Consider the following 16,431-nt stretch of genomic DNA (forward strand, 5'->3'; position numbering starts at 1 on the left):
GGGATTAAAGGCATGAGCCACCATGCCCAGCGTTACTTTTTTTTAATTGTGGTAACACATATATAACATAAAATTTGCCATCTTCACCATTTTTATTTACAGCTCTGAAATGTTAAGTATATTCACTTTATTGTGAAACATATCTATAGAACATTTTCGTCTTACAAAACTGAAACTCTGTCCCCATTAAACAGTGATTTCCCTTTTCCCCTTCTCCTAGCCCTGGTTATGCACCCAGCTCCACTTATTTTTGACAGCTGGCTTAAGAGAAGTTCCTAGACTTCATTCAGAAACATTGCATGATAAAATATGTGATAACAAATCTGGGATTTTTTTCATCTTGCTATAGTAGAAAAATGACATTTTGCTGGTATTTTGGGCCTCCCGTGATTTGCCATCTCCGTTAACCCTTACTTTATTTACATCCCATTTTATGCAATATAGTAACCACGTTGACACATTTAAGCTAACTTTAGTCTTCCATTTCTATCATGATTGCAATTTACAAAGCCATGAATGCAGCCTTCCTGTGATTGGGCTTTAAAACCACAAAATGATTCACTATCCATGAGAATGTTCAACAGCATATTAGGTAGAAAAAATTATAGGTTATTTTGTTCTCTTATTGTATAATTTTTATATCTTGCACATTGCATGGATTAGACACATACTGTGACTTGAAAGTCTTCTCTTTACTTTATGTTACCAATTGTTGAATCTTGTGAGCGTTTCTCGGTCATCACATATTTTAACTGTGGAAGCTCTTTATGTGTACTAGTTCCTTTTTTATTGGATCTTTTGTGCATATCTGCACAGTGTAGGTGGTCATGGTATGTGGGGGCAGGCAGGGTGAAGGTGGTGGTGTGGAATAGGTAAGAGGGAATTTTCTCTGTAGAGTGTTGTTTATCAAGAGAGGTGGACTGCTGCTATCTGATGGTCACTTTTCTTTGTCCAATTGTGACCTGCAGAGAGGGTGCTTTTAGCTACCGTGTCAGGATCCAGTAAGGAGACAGAAAGCACACCAGTTACTTTAACAGAGAACATAATGTAAGAGATGATTAGCTAGATATGGGAATACTAACAAGGTGAAGAAAAGAACCCTAAGGGTAGCATGGAGGTAATAACTACATGATGCAGCTCCTACCCTCTAAGGTTGGGGGAATAAGAAAAGAAAACATATAAGAACATAGAAATTTAGAGGGAGACCATGTGAAGCTGGGACATAGACTGCTGTTAACTGATGCTTGTGTCTCTAAGCTTGGAGACTAGGACTGGGACTCCAAGGTCTTGGGACCCAGACCTCCCAGGAGTGCTGCCAGTCGATTGGTTCTGATGAATCTGAGGAGGTGTGATAACCTGTTTCTGGGAGTGTTGGGAAGACAGCAAGCTGAACTCGCTTGCTGCTGCTGGAACAAGCTACCATTGCTGGGAGGAAGAAGTAGTGCTCTGGAGCCACTGGCAGGAATAGGAAAGATCTGCCCCTTCTTCCAGTTCTGGCTCTCTCTGGCACCCCCTATTGGCAGAGCCTAAGGAAGCCAGCTGGCAAGGCAGAAATGGGGTTTGCAAGTTCCCTGCCCCAGCATCACCAAGGAAAAGTTTAGAAAGATCAGTTTTGAAACTGCATCACAGTAGCTTCATAATGGGCATAACTACTAGATCTGACTTTTTCCAGTTTGATGAGTTTCCCAGGATGGGCAAGCATGCATTATGTGTTGAAATTAATTGACCTTTTCAGGTCTAGGGGACATTGTGTGTGGTGAGTGAAAAGCCAGTGGGTAATCTGCCAGTTCTTGCTACCACAGCAGTTGGGAGGCAGACGATAGAAACTGTCATGGGTTCTGGGGCAGACAGATCTTTGTGGGAGCTTTTTGCTCTGACATATGTGATATCGGGCGTGTTATTTCTCTGGGCACCTAACTTCTCAGGTCTCTCTGTGAAGTAAAGCTATCATAATTCCAGCTTTATTTGCTATTGTGAGGATTAGAATTAATATGTTTAATGTGCAAGCAGATAGCACCACTCAAAGAGTTAGTGGTGTTTGTTTTGTTTTTTAATGAATTGTAGAAATTTAGAGTGGCGCCAACCCTTTGTGTTAAGGGAGTTAGGTTAGGGTGCCAGCAGTAAGAAAGGTAAGGGTTTCATTGTCACAACGCAATGGTGATAGGATTGACATAAAAACATTGTTAAACAGGCACCATTTCAGTTATTTTATGGCTGGAAGGACAAGGGTATTTAGGGTGACATTACATGAAGGAGGATATAAAACTGTGTTCTCACAGATCAAGGCACCAGTCTCACGTCCCATGTCATTCCCCACAGATGAAACAGCTGTGAACAGCTACCGCAGTTATAGAGCGAGAGGTTCCCCATTCTTGCCCTCCTCCCCTCCACCCTCACCTGACTGTCCTGTGCACTGTGACTTGCCTGCCTGTTTACTAGGTGCAACCAACTGGAGAAAAGAACCCCAACAAATTCCTGAGTATGGCTTCAAGTTTGTTACGGTCCCTTCACACAGTGGGGCAAGGCATGCTATATATATAAAATGAAATTGCTATGCCAGCTGGGTACTGCATCTACATGTCTGTGCTGTTCGTAGTTCTTTTAAGTTTATTTGCCCGTATTTCTCCATGATAGTAGTGGGTGATAAATGTTGAAGTTTTCTGATTGATGTCAAGTAGACTGTACAGTAAAAGAAAGTCATCTTCCTTCTGTAAGGTTAGACTGATATCTGTCCTGAAAAGGTACAGACCTCATTTTACTGAATATTTATGCACAGGCTTAGAATACTTTGAATTTGGTGGATAAAATATGTGGCACTAGACCTGGCATCCTGATTTAGACCTTGGAGGGACGCAGCAACCAAGCAGAAACCCAGTGTCTAAAGGGAGACCTTTCTGTGTGCACTTACATAATTCAGTCTTGTGTTTTGAAATGCACAACAATTCATTGCACAAATTTGACTGGAAATCTGGCTCAGTTGAAGGTTCCATTGGCACCAGCTAAATAATGGTGTCATATCCAGCCTTATTTTCCCTTCTGTGTTCTTCCAGGAAGAAACTTTAATAATAATAATTATTTTTTAATATGGTGAAGAAAGGAAGACATTCACAAAGAAGCATTTCTCTAACAAAATGATATTATCCTCTGAATGGGCTCACCCGCTCCTTCTGTCTGTTACAGAGAAAATTGGTTTCCTGTTGTCAGAGATTTATTTTCTTTTCCTCCTGTTCTTTTCCCCTCTTCTGTAACGGTGGGAGGGTTTGTGGCACATCCCTGTGCTGGATGGGTTTCATCTGGCTTGGTGCCTGTACTTTAAGTAATGGGGTTGTCTCTTCTGAGGGCATTGGCTCTCCATTTTTAGCCGGGGTATGAACAGTAAGAAATGTGGGAGAAGATTTCTCCATTACTAGAAAACATGATCTGGGGCCAACTGGTTAATTATGAGCTTCCAATGAAAAGGAAAGTAGTGCCAGAAGGGCATAGCCAGTTGTGATATACTGGTCCTTGCTGCCACCGGTTACCATACTGGTTTCCATTACCTTGAAAACCTTTAGACCTGCTTTTGTCTTTGAAGGCTTCTTTCTCTCTGCTCATTTTCCTCTACTGCTTTTAAACTCTGGCTTCTTATTTGTAGATTTTTTTAAATGTCCTTTCCAATGAAGGAATTTTCCCTTTTTAATGTTGATTCATGTTTCTAGTTGATCTTCACAACTATTAGCTAGGTAGAGAGATGCTCTTCCGCAGAGACACTAATTATATTTTATTTCTTCTCAGCTCTACTTGCTCGTTTAAACAGCACCCAAAGAGGTTTCATTCACCAAAACTTCATGCCTGTATTGCTGCAGATGAGTCTTTCCAGAACAAAGGAAGAGCTCTATGATCTTTCACTACCCTTTCCTTCTTTTCTTCCAATTTAACCTCAAAATATACCAACCCCAGCAACTGTGTTTACTTAGGGTTAATCTCAACTTCATGAGTTTTTTTGAGGAAGCTAGTTCTTTTGAAAATATTCCTCTTTATATGGTAGTTTACTATCATATTTATTTTAGCGTTGAACTGTCACACATAAAATATTTTTAGTGTATCAGTTCAGCTTTACTTGAACTCTGAATGATATTATATGTGTTCTGTAAGGATTTCTGCTAACTTAGCTAATAATAGATTGAGAGTGTGTTTTTTCAAGATCATAAGTAATATAATTCATTATGTCAAACTTGTAGGTGTGGAGAGAATAGAAAATTGTTTTAAAGTCTTAGGTCAAAAGAGAACATAGTGATTATTTGGATTTTGTAAATTTGGATTTTCTCTAACATTAGACACAGGCTGCCAAGAGTACTACTTTTTCATTAGCAATTACAAAGGGTCTAGGTTTTGCAGTTGTACAATGAGATATCTAGTTAAATGTTTTCTAATCTTTTATTTATTTATTTATTTATTTATTTATTTATTTATTTATTTATTTTTGAGACACAGTCTTGCTCTGTCACCCAGGCTGGAGTGCAGTGGCGTGATCTCGGTTCACTGCAAGCTCCGCCTCCCGGGTTCACGCCATTCTCCTGCCTCAGCCTCCCGAGTAGCTGGGACTACGGGCGCCCATCACCACTCCCAGCTAATTTTTTATATTTTTAGTGGAGACGGGGTTTCACCATGTTAGCCAGGATGGTCTCTATCTCCTGACCTTGTGATCTGCCCTCCTTGGCCTCCCAAAGTGCTGATGTTTTCTAATCTTTATTGATTAATGGACTTATCTAGTATAGTATAAAATCATATTTAGTAATAGTAGCCAGAAGGTTGAGGAACAGTTTGTATTCAACTAGTATAGTATAAGCGCCTTCATTCTATGAATTTGCTAACAATGGTATAAAGCTGCAGTGATACAACTGCCCCCCCTTTAAAGTTCACTTTGAGATTTACTAACCAGATTTATTAAATCCCATAATCACAAGAAATAGAGTTTTAGTTGTCAAAAATAAATTTTTTAGATAGGTCTTTCTATATTCCCCATTATATTCCCTCAGTATTTTGATATTTCTAGGAATGTGGCACTATGCTCGGCACTTTCTAGGTACCATAAACAGCTTTTTTTCTCGTTCATAGATCTTCCCTCATGTAGTCTGGCAGAGGCAGTAAGACCTATATGAAGTAATTAAATTACAATAATACAAGGCAGAAAGTGATTAGTGCTATAACTTTGGCTTATCTCATCTTCTGTCCCTTGACATTTTTGCTCTTGTTAGCATCCATGTTAGATGCTGTAAAACTTAAGCTAAGTAGCTTTGCTTCTTAGCAGCAGTGAAAGTATAGATCTGGTTTTCTCACGGAGTTTATATTTGCCAAAATGTTCCTTGAGTGTGAACTTAGACTTGCCTTAATTCGTACTAATTAGCCCATTTCTGATTTTTACAGTTTTGAAATAATTTTGCTTGGTTTTCACCACAAAGTCATAAGTAAGTCCAGATAATTTTTATTTTGCTGAGTCTTTTTTTTTTTTTTTTTTTTTTTGCTATTGAGTCTCTCTCTGTCACCCAGGCTGGAGTGCAGTGGCATGATCTCAGCTAAACGCAACCTCCACCTCCTGGGTTCAAGCGATTCTCCTATCTCAGCCTCCCGAGTAGCTGGGATTACAGGTGAACGCCACCATGCTGGGCTAATTTTTGTATTTTTAGTGGAGACAGGGTTTCACCATGCTGGTCAGGCCGGTCTTGAACTCCTGACCTCAGGTTATCCACCCACCTCACCCTCCCACAGTGCTGGGATTACAGGTGTGAGCCGCCGTGCCTGGGCTATTTTGCTGATTCTTAAGAGGAAACCAAGGCAAGCCACCAAGTAGGAGGCCAGTAGGTTGGGCCACAATCACTGTGTAGAGCCCAGGTTTCTAGTAGATCAGCATCAAGCTGCCTGCTACTCTTGATCATTTGTTTGCCATGAAATATTCAGGGAATGTTTGATTTCAAGGTTGAGGGCAGCTGTTTTCCTCATTGCCTTCAGGAGAACTGAACTCAAGCCTTGTTCTCTTCAGGAATTGATGCCCTTTCTGCTTCATTATCCCAGGCTTACTGGCTGAGTCCTCACTGTTCCTCTAGGAAAAGTAGCATAGACTTCATTCCCTCTTGGAGCAGATTTTTACTTTCAGAGCACTTCGGGGGTGGGAAATGTTTGTGTCCGGTTACATGTTGGAAGCCATGCCTGCCCAGGGAAAGGAAGATGGGGCAGGGCCCCAGCATCTTTTTGTTTTCAATTTTCTTCAGTGGGTGTGGGAGCCACTTTGCTGCTGGTGGCCCAACTTCTTGTGAGCCTTCAGGTCCTTTCACATTTAGGTTTGTGAGGGGTGATACTGTTCTTTTATTTCACCTTTTTTCCCCCCTTGCAGTAGTATTTGTAGCTAAGTGAAGGGACCGCATATGGTTTGCTACTTGGATAATGGTTTGGGAGCCCCTAGAGCCTTTAAGCTATTTAAAGTCCTGACAGGGTCTTGGGGGAACAAAGACCTCATGCTTGGTTCCTGCTATTTCCTCCCCATCCTTCTCTCTGTCCTCTTCCCTCTCTCATCCTTACTGCATCTGAGCAATAAATAGCAAGTGCTTCTGAAATACTCTTAGTTGGCTAATGTAATTGAGTAGAAGAACACTCTTTAGAGGCAGATTTTTTTTCTTACATGATGGTCTTGAAAATGGTACTTTAATTTCAGGGTGTGCAGGTACCTGTGGAATATAATCATATGCTGTGCACTGGAGATAACGGGTCAGGCTCTTTAAGGACATAAGGCCACCTAAATTTGCTTTACTTCTTCCCTCTTTGGTCCTGTGAAACTCTTGTTCTCCTACTGGCAAGCTGCCAGGGGACATTTGTAATCAAGACTGTTTCTTGGAATTGCCACTGCCTCTTCTTTTCTGCTCTCACTGTGGCTAGTGTGGGTCCAGACCCCTGGGTGGCTTTGTGGGCTTGGGCAGGAAAGGAGACAAGACATGCCTACTCTTGCCATTCCTGTCATGGCCAGGTTGGTTTGCTGTCTTAGATTCTCAGATCCCACACCCAGGCTTCCAGTAGCTGGAACTAAGGAATATTTGGAAATTTTGTTTTGTCACTGTTACTACAGTGTTTCCTGGTGTCTTATTTGTATAGAAGTTGGAGGGGTATTGAATTCTCCCATTGTTATTAACCTACTTACTTTTTTTTTTAATTGAACTATTTTGGCGTTAATCAAGTTCTCCAGTGTGGCTTTCTGCATTTAATAAAACTCTGACCCCCTCTTTGTTTTATTGCCTTCGATTTAAAAGTCATGGGGCCAAGTGCCTAAAATATAGACATTTCTGTGGCCTGGAGACCTCCTTGCTACTTATTTAAAAATTCACGTGGTCAGATACAGTGGCTCATGCCTATAATCCTAGCTCTTTGAAAGGCTGAGGCGGGAGGATCACTTGAACCCAGGAGTTTGATATCAGCCCTGGTAACATAGCAAGACCCTGTCTCTACAAAAAATTAAAATAATTAGCTGGGTGTGGTGGTGCATACCTATAGTCCCAGCTACTCGGCAGGCTGAGGTGGAAGGATCACGTGAGCCTGGAACGTCAAGGCTACAGTGAGCCCTTGTCATGCCATTGCATCAGGAGCAACAATATAGCGAGACTGTGTTAAAGAACAAAAATTAAAAAGCACGTTTGTGGGAATCACACCAGACCTACTGAGTCAGATTATCTGGTGTGGGCTTGGTAGTCTGCATGGTTATAAGCTCCCAGGAGATTCTTAGGCACACTGAAACCTGACAACCACCGACAGGTGGTGATTGTCTTTTGGCAGTAAAAAACCAAGAGCTGCAGTGCCTGGCTCACAAGCCATGAGCCTCTGGGGTACCTGGGATCAAAATCCCAGCTTTGCTATTACTAGTTATGTGACATCAGGCAAGTTACTTAAACTGTAAGCCTCAGTTGCCTTCTAGTAAAAGGGGGATCATGATCCTTACCAGGTAGGACTGCTATCAGCATTAAGCCTATTTGATAGGGTTATCTGTAACTATTATTATTCTTTAAGTTCTAGTGCTTTTCACACATGCTAATAGGGCCTTAAAGATGGGATCAGCAGGATCAAATAGGGTTGTCAGAAAGATTGAGAAATTGGAGGGTCCTACACAAGCCACAATGAAACACTTAAGGGAGGTATTTATCTTCATAATCACCTCCTTCTAACCTCACACCTGTACATTTTATCACGTAGATTCCAGTAAAAAAGTTGGATTTCAGTTTCTATTGTTTTCCATTTCGTCTTTGCTTCCTGGAAGATATGCTAAATGTATTGCGTTGCTGTGAATTTGGCACTTGCTCAGATCATGTCTCTGTTATAGACTGTATTTACTTTTAAGAGGTATTTTGAGTGGAGAGAATGAAATAGAGCTGGTTGGAAATAAAGCTGCTTTTTCCTTGAAACAACTCTTGAGGTATTTGGATCTATGAGGCTTCTGTGTATGGTCCTTTAGGAATAGTTAGGTATCTTAGGAAGATAAAAGATACCTTCTATTCGGCCAGGTGGTCACAATTTTAAACCTTCCTCCTGCTGCTAGCTTGTAGCTTTCTAGTTATCAGACCTGCCTTTTATAGAAATGTGCTACTGTATGTGTTAAGGACCATAAAACAGTGGCTATCCCTGTGTGTTGTGTCTCCTGGATGCCAAGGGAATTGAAAGGTCCTTAATTGTAAATATGCCCAGGGCATGTGGTAATGCTCCTATTTTAAGTCTATAATTGAAATGGAAATTGCAGCCTTTGTTTATTAAAATGGCATGTGTGGCAGGGCAACTGGGACTGGTCCATTATTTACTGTTTGAAATCTTACCCATTTTAATCTGATCATGTCTGTAGTTCTTATTGTAATTCAACAGTCAGTTTTAAGATCATCATGGAGTATAATTCCACTTGGGCACATTAGTTCATATATTATTGTTGACGCTCCTTTTAAAAATAAAAATCAAACTTGTTTTTGACCCTGTCTATAGAACTTTTGTCGTTAAATTTATTTCCTCTGCCTCACAGAAGGATATATCTGTGGAAGAGTATCCTTTTTTTGAGGAAATAAGTGGAATTTAATACATTTCTTATGAGGAAAAGAATGGCCAGTTATTCTGCTGAAGAGAGGAATAAAAGTATGAAATATTGGGAGAAATGGGAAAGGGTGATCAAAGAAGCTTTGGAGATTTTCTCTCCCTCAACACTTCTGTCTTAAAAAAAGAAATCTAAGTTTATAGAATAACATAACAAACATCTGGGTTCCTTTTTCAGCCTTGATATTCTTCCCTGTGTGCTTCAGAGCCTTGTTTTTTTCCTTTTTACTGTTGTGTATTACACACACAGTTGAAAGTCCCTGTGTACTTGTCCTCAACCCCATTTTGAGGTTTTCTCTTTCTCTCCCCACCCATTCCACATCAGTAACCATTGTGCATTTTTATTCTTTTGCTGCTTACATAGCTCTATGAATAATATACTATTGTTTGTATCTGTTTTTAGTCTGCATTTATATTGGGTTTTACTATATCAGTCTACAACTTGCTTTTCCAGCTCAATTTTGTTTTTTCAATCTGTCCATTTGCTATGTTGCTCTAAATCAGCCAAACTACTGTGTATTCCACTGGGTGACTATACCATATCCAGTGTTAATATGGATGTTGTTTTACTTGTCTTGCACGTATGAGAATTTTCTGGGGCATATACCTACCTGTAAGTAGCATTTCGTAGTTAGAGGTATGTGTGTTACCACCTTTAACCAAACAGTGCCACATAGCGCCACATCAAAGTGCCAAAGTATTTAACCTTTTTATACTCCCATCAGTGGTTAAGGAGCATTCCTATTTCTCCACATTCTTTAAAATATTTGCCAATATGTTGGAGATACTGTATCTCAATTTACATTTTTCTGACAATTATCAAGTTATACTTTTTTGCATACTTAATGTGTCCTTGGACTTCTTCAGTGAAGTACCTGTTTATATCTTTTGCCAATTCATCTATGGGTTTATTTCTCTTTTTCTTATCGATTGTCCGTTATTTACTGAGTAAATCAAAGTAATCAGAAGAGAACACCCACCAACTCTCAGTACCACATCTATCCACCCACCTACTGGAATCTGCATCCATACACCTGCAGATGAACTACTGGTGCTCTGTGGAAAGCCATTCTGTCCATGGCATGGACATTGCTTTAGCAGTTCTCTTCTCTCTCTCCTTTGCTCACCACTAGACCATTGCCTGTTGTTTCTCCAATCTGAAATCAAACCCAAAAACCTTATCTTCGCTCTGCCGCCTCCTTGCCAGGGAAGGTGCACGCCACCATAATCTCTTCATACTCCTTCATGACACAGCTTTTGAAAGGACTGTATATACAGTTGACCCTTGAATAGTGTGGGGTTTAGGATTGCCAGCCTCCACGTGGTCAAAAATTCATGTATAGAACTTTTTTTTTTTGAGACGGAGTCTTGCTCTGTCGCCCCGGCTGGAGTGCAGTGGCGCGATCTCAGCTCACTGCAAGCTCCGCCTCCAGAGTTCACGCCATTCTCCTGCCTCAGCCTCCTGAGTAGCTGGGACTACAGGCACCCACCACCATGCTTGGCTAATTTTTTTTTTTGTATTTTTAGTAGAGATGGGGTTTCACCGTGTTAGCCAGGATGGTCTTGATCTCCTGACCTCATGATCCACCTGCCTTGGCCTCCCAAAGTGCTGGGATTACAGGCGTGAACCACCGCGCCCAGCTCTAGAACTTTTTACTCCCGCCAAAATTCAACTACTAATTGCCTACTGTTGACCAGAACAGGAGAGGTTGGTCTTGCTGTCACAGGAATGGCAGGGGCAGGAGAAAATCCAGATGTAAGTGGGCCTGCACAGTTTAAACCCATGTCATTCAAGGGTCAACTGTTCTTGCTGTCCTCAGGTTTTTTCTTAACATTCTCTTGTGCACCCATTTGTAGTTTCAACCAGGCTTTTACCCCTAGTGCTCTACCAAAAGTATCCTCGTCAAACTACCAATGACCCACACTTAGCTAGATCCAAAGTGCAAATCTTAGTTCCCATTTTGCTTGCCTTAGTTTGTGGCATTTGACACAGTTGATCATTCCTTCTTGTCCACTCGTTTTTTTTTCTTGGTTTCCAGGACACAGCATTCTGGTATTTTCCTCCCGCCCTGCTTACTGGTTGCTCCTTCTCAGTCTCCTGTTGCATATTCATGACCTTTTAATGTTAGAAGATACTACCTATATGCCAACAACTCCCAAACGTATTTTGCTGGGTCCAAACTCCATGTTTGTATACCCAACTGCCCATTCAACATCTCCACTCAGGTATCTAATAGCTGAAGCTTAGCATGTCTCCTGATCTTACCCTTCTCCGTTCGTCTATTCTACTGGTGAATCTTCCCGATCTTATTTGATGACCCCAGCCATCTTTACATTTGCTCAGATAAAAAAGGAGTCATTCTTGATTCCTCCTTTTCTTTCATTCCTAACGTTCCATCCGTCTTCTTTCAGAATGTTTCCAGTTCTGACCACTTCTTGCCTTCCTCACTGCCGCTGCCTTGATGTAATCTCTTATGATCTCCTGCCCAGATTACTATCATAATCTCCTAATTTGTCTCCTCTGCTCCATCCTTTTCTTGTTACAGTATCTATTCTCAACACAAAAGGCAAAATAATTCTTTCAAATGTGAAGTCAGCTCTGTGTCTTCATCTCCTGCTGCCTCCCCCTCCTGCATTCTGCTCTAGCTGCAGTGGTGGTGCCTTTGTTGGTAATGTGCATTGGCTGTTATCTTTGCTTTTCTTCGGATGACTGGGCATCCCATACCTCTTTGAGTTTTTGATAAAATTAATCTCAGTGCGGCCTGCCCTGATATTACAGCTGTGGCCCTGCACCCCTGTTCCCTTTCCTGCTCTCCATGTTCTTTTTTCCATTTCACTTATCCCTACTGTCAGTGCTTTCTTTGACTTTTCACTTCATTCATGATGTCTTTTCAGTACAGAACTTTTAACATTTTAGTGGAGCCACACATTTCAACCTTTTTTAAATATATAATTTGTTAATATTAAAAAATTTTTATTTTTTACACTTTAAAAAATGAGATCAAATATACATATAAAATTTACCATCTTCACCATTTTGAGTGTATATCAGTGGTAATCAATTTATATTCTTTTTTTCTGCCTTCATTTCTCCCTCATTTATAATAATCCTACAGTATCCCAAGGTCATTTAGTTTTGTGGGTACAATGTTTAAGAATGGGCTAGGTAAAATTAGGCCTGAATGGGGGTTGAGAATAAGGACTTGATTCAAGTTCTCTTTCATTCCCTCCTAATGAACATTGGCCAGACTCCCAATTTTGGCAACCAGCCAAAAATACCTTCCTGAAAAAATGCTAGCTGTATCTTCAGATGCTGAGATGTGGATATTGGGCCTCCTTCCCAAACTGGTGAGAGGTACAGATGACTGACGTTACCTCTTCCATCTCTAATGTGAGTCATTGCAGGGCCTACATGCAATGTCATTTCTCAGGATGAACAGTGATTACAGCACATATTGGTTTGTGTATTATCCACCCACGAGTTTATGAAGCAAGCATTTTTTCCTATTTTTATTTTTTAAAAAATATTTCCATGTAAATTAGAATCTAAACTAGACAGTTCTTTTTAAGCAGGCAAGATTCAGCTAAAGTCCTGTTTTCTGAGAATACATTCCATACCTCACTTGCCTCTTGGAGATTTCAAAGGCTTTTATATACCTGGTAATTTGCAGGAATTGCTTTTATTTTGTGGTTTCTCAGGGACTTCTAATATCTCTCTTGTAAGATGTTTGCAGATGTCAATAGCTACTAGCTCTGAGGGGTTAGAGTAACAAGATCATTCTGTGGTATCTTGTTTTCTGCTTGTGCTATTAGTTCTTTTCTAGCTTCATGAGAGACATATAATCAGACTCTGAAGGTGCCTTGTTTTTTATTGGGGTGTTTGTTGATACACTTTTTATTTTCCTTCATTCTTTTGAGGGTATTTTGTCCTGTGGAGTGTCTTAAAAGCAAGATTCTTATTTAGACAAACATTTTCAAACATTTAGTTGTACCTCAACCCATAATCTTCATTTGAAGGCTCACTGGAACAGTGTTTCTTACGTTTTATTCCTAGTTTTGGAATTACAGCCAACTGACATTCCCGTCTACCTCTGTGCTGTTTCAGAATATGTGGGGAGACAGATGTAGCGGTGCATGCCTATAGTCCTAGCTACTCAGGAGGCCGAGATGGGAGGACTGCCTGAAGCCAGGAGTTCAAGACTAGCCTGAACAACATAGTAAGACCCCATATCTTTAAAAAAAAAAAAAAAATGTAGGTAAGGTGCAGGATTTTGGGTTCTGAGGCAAATCATAAGGCTATGTAAGGTCATGTCATTATTTTGTTCAATTCATTTTTCAAAATGTTCACTTAGTCTTTAGTAATCACAGAGCTACCCTCAGAAAATAGAATGTCCACTGTTGTTTGGTGAATATGAATACGCTGACACTTCTTTATTCCTGAGGGCTGGTTGTGATAACCATTGATTTTGTCTTATTTAAAATCCTGTTTATTACTGGCACCTGGTATCTTCTGTCTGGCAAGCATTCTTACGTATGATTGAGCGCCATCACCAACTCTGCTTTACAGCTTATATGTTACACTTGGCTCCTTAAGAGATCTCTGATTTGTAATCTATTTTTATAAAATATCCATAATCCTGTACATCTGTCCCTTGTGTTAACCAGCATTCCCCTAACCCAGGCAATTTCTATGCATCCCATTTCCTTTATTTTCTATAAGAAAACCTCAATGTTATTTTGTTTCTCTAAAGATTCTCATGTTTACGGTCATATCCTTCCCATTAGACAGTGATCATGACACACCTGGGCCTTGATCAGAGCTCAGCCACCCCAGAGGCTTCTATTTGGAGTATGTTGACTTCCACATATGATCTGGGAGAAGGAGCTACTTTAAGTTTTTAGAAGAGCACTGGAATGATGATCATTATGCCCTCTGCCCCCACTTTTTTTAACAGGAGGTAGAAAACGGCTGATTAGTGAATATGAAACTCAAATTTCCTTGACACTGAAAGTGTTATCTGCATTCTCATAAGAGATTTTCTTGGTCGTAGTCAATGAATTGAAATGTTTGTATGTGCTAGAGGCATGGAGGCTTAGTTTGCATCTAGGAGGAAACATCTATTTCATAGATCCCCTTAACCATAATATCGACCTTAGGATGATTTTTAAATGGGGCATTGAAATGATGAAGGCTGTTTACTTAAGAGTAGCGGCTATTTAGGAAAAAATGTAATATCTGCTTTGAGTACAGTTTGGACTACACAGAGGTGTCTTGTTTTGTCAGGTGCATAATAGATGGCAAAGGTTCGGCCAGATTGGATAAGCATAGAGGATGTGGAATCAATGGTGTACATCTAGGGTAGGGGTTAGTCCTTGATTTTCTCCTGTCTTTCTATACTTTTTGCAAATATTTTCCTGGAGGTTCTCAAGTCTGCAAAGCAGTCCTGTTCTCCTAGCATACTTGATCTTTGTATATCAGTCTGCATGTTTCTTTGGAGCTACTTAAATCTAACTGTAGTTATTGAGTATGTACTAATGAGGGAGGTACTGTACTTGGCTCTGGGGAGTTAAAGAAAAACAAATGGTTGGGTCTTTTTTGTCTTGGAACTTATAGGCTTCTGGGAGGGAAACATTAAAGTGAAGTATACCAACTGGTGTAGTCAGGATCTCTTATTTCTTATACAAAGACAAAAGTCTCTTGACTTACGCATGTCATCATGACTCCACGTTGGATTCCTACTTCTTTATCCTCCCTTTCTACACCATTGTCAGATCCCGTTAATTCATTTCTTCAAGTGGTTCTCATCATCTCTCGGGCTCCTGTCCTTTCCTACTTCTGTTACCTTCATCTAGATAGACCCTCTTATATCATCTAAAAATGGCATTGCTTAGAATAGCCACCTCTTTTAGGAGAAGTCTGGGGCCTATGAGATAATGAAGCAAGTGTGTATGTGTTGATATACTATTTCTTCCTGCCTCTCTTCTTTTGGTTTTTCTGTTTTTTCCAACTTTAATTTTCCTCCTATTTCTTTACTATCCTGCAAACTCATATTAAATCTGACCTTGTCAATGAAACATTTCCTGATTACTTCTTTCCACTTCCCTGAACTCTTACAGCATTTAGTCCCTAGTCTGTATCACATGTATTAGCATAGCACTTAATCAAAACTATTGTCCAGGTGTGGTGGCTCAGGCCTGTAATCCCAGCACTTTGGGTGGGAGGCAGAGGCAGGTGGATCATTTGAGGTCAGGAGTTTGAGACCAGCCTAGCCAATATGGTGAAACCCCATCTCTACTAAAAATACAAAAATTAGCTGGGTGTGGTGACACATGCCTGTAATCCCAGCTACTGTGGAGGCTGAGGCACAAGAATTGCTTGAACCCAGGAGGCGGAGGTTGCAGTGAGCCAAGATCATGCCCCTGCACTCCAGCCTGGGCAACAGAGCAAGACTCTGTCTGAAAAAAAAGGAAGAAAAAAACTGCTTTGTGTTGCTATTTCATATCTGTAGGATTTCTGTTATTACTATTTTAAGTTTCATAATTTTTGAGTCCAGGATTATATATGTATTTTTACAGAATGCTTTGTATGGAACTAACAGTTGGTAGGTGCTCAATAAAGATTTTTTGAGTAATAGAATTGGATTTAAAATATCTATAAATATTTGAAGGGTCCTAATACTTAATTGAGCTTCTTCTGTAATACAGTTTATGCCTCTATGTCTCTGTTAAAGAACATTTGTTTCCAGTTTGGGTAATTACAAACACTTCATTTCTTATTTGTGAGCCTGTTGTGTGAAAAAGGTAGCCCTATTCTCAGTAAAGCATTTCAACCAAATACTTTTAATCATTTATTATGTGTCTTAACACATTTAATATTTGCGATACTAAGAGATAACCAATTTCAGACACATTCCTATATCTTGTGCTGTTGTACATGTTCATTTGATTTTGTTCATTCCTGATGTCATGTTTTATTTTACTTTTAGGATAAGAACAAGAAACTGCGTCCCCTGTATGACATTCCTTACATGTTTGAGGCCCGGGAATTTCTTCGAAAAAAGCTTATTGGGAAGAAGGTAAGTAATTGATGACAGAAGCATATTTGCAAGTGGTTGGGCTTAAGCTAATCTTTTGGAGGCAATTGTTATAAGCTGGGCCCTTTACCAGCAGATGACACTTCTCCATCAAGTCAAATAGAATTACTTTGATACGAAGAGAGGCGTGTTTATGTGTCAGAAACAGTACCCGATGGGAGAGGTTTAAAATTGGGGCCCTGACCACAGTTTGATTGCCAATAGTCTCACAGCTATTGGCTCACAGCAGGGTCCGGGCTCAATTCCA

General features: G+C 40.2%; 1 protein-coding gene across 1 annotated transcript in view; it reads left to right on the top strand.

The window, feature by feature from the left end:
• The window catches only part of SND1 (staphylococcal nuclease and tudor domain containing 1), a 437,174-nt gene that overhangs the window by 139,075 nt on the left and 281,668 nt on the right, over positions 1-16,431 (top strand). The window contains exon 11 of the mRNA XM_004046157.5: positions 16,077-16,166. Within this exon, the coding sequence (XP_004046205.1) occupies positions 16,077-16,166 (90 nt within the window). The remainder of the gene's footprint in view (positions 1-16,076; positions 16,167-16,431) is intronic.

The sequence above is a fragment of the Gorilla gorilla genome, chromosome 6, assembly GCF_029281585.2.
Source record: "Gorilla gorilla gorilla isolate KB3781 chromosome 6, NHGRI_mGorGor1-v2.1_pri, whole genome shotgun sequence".
In the NCBI taxonomy this organism is placed as follows: domain Eukaryota; kingdom Metazoa; phylum Chordata; class Mammalia; order Primates; family Hominidae; genus Gorilla; species Gorilla gorilla.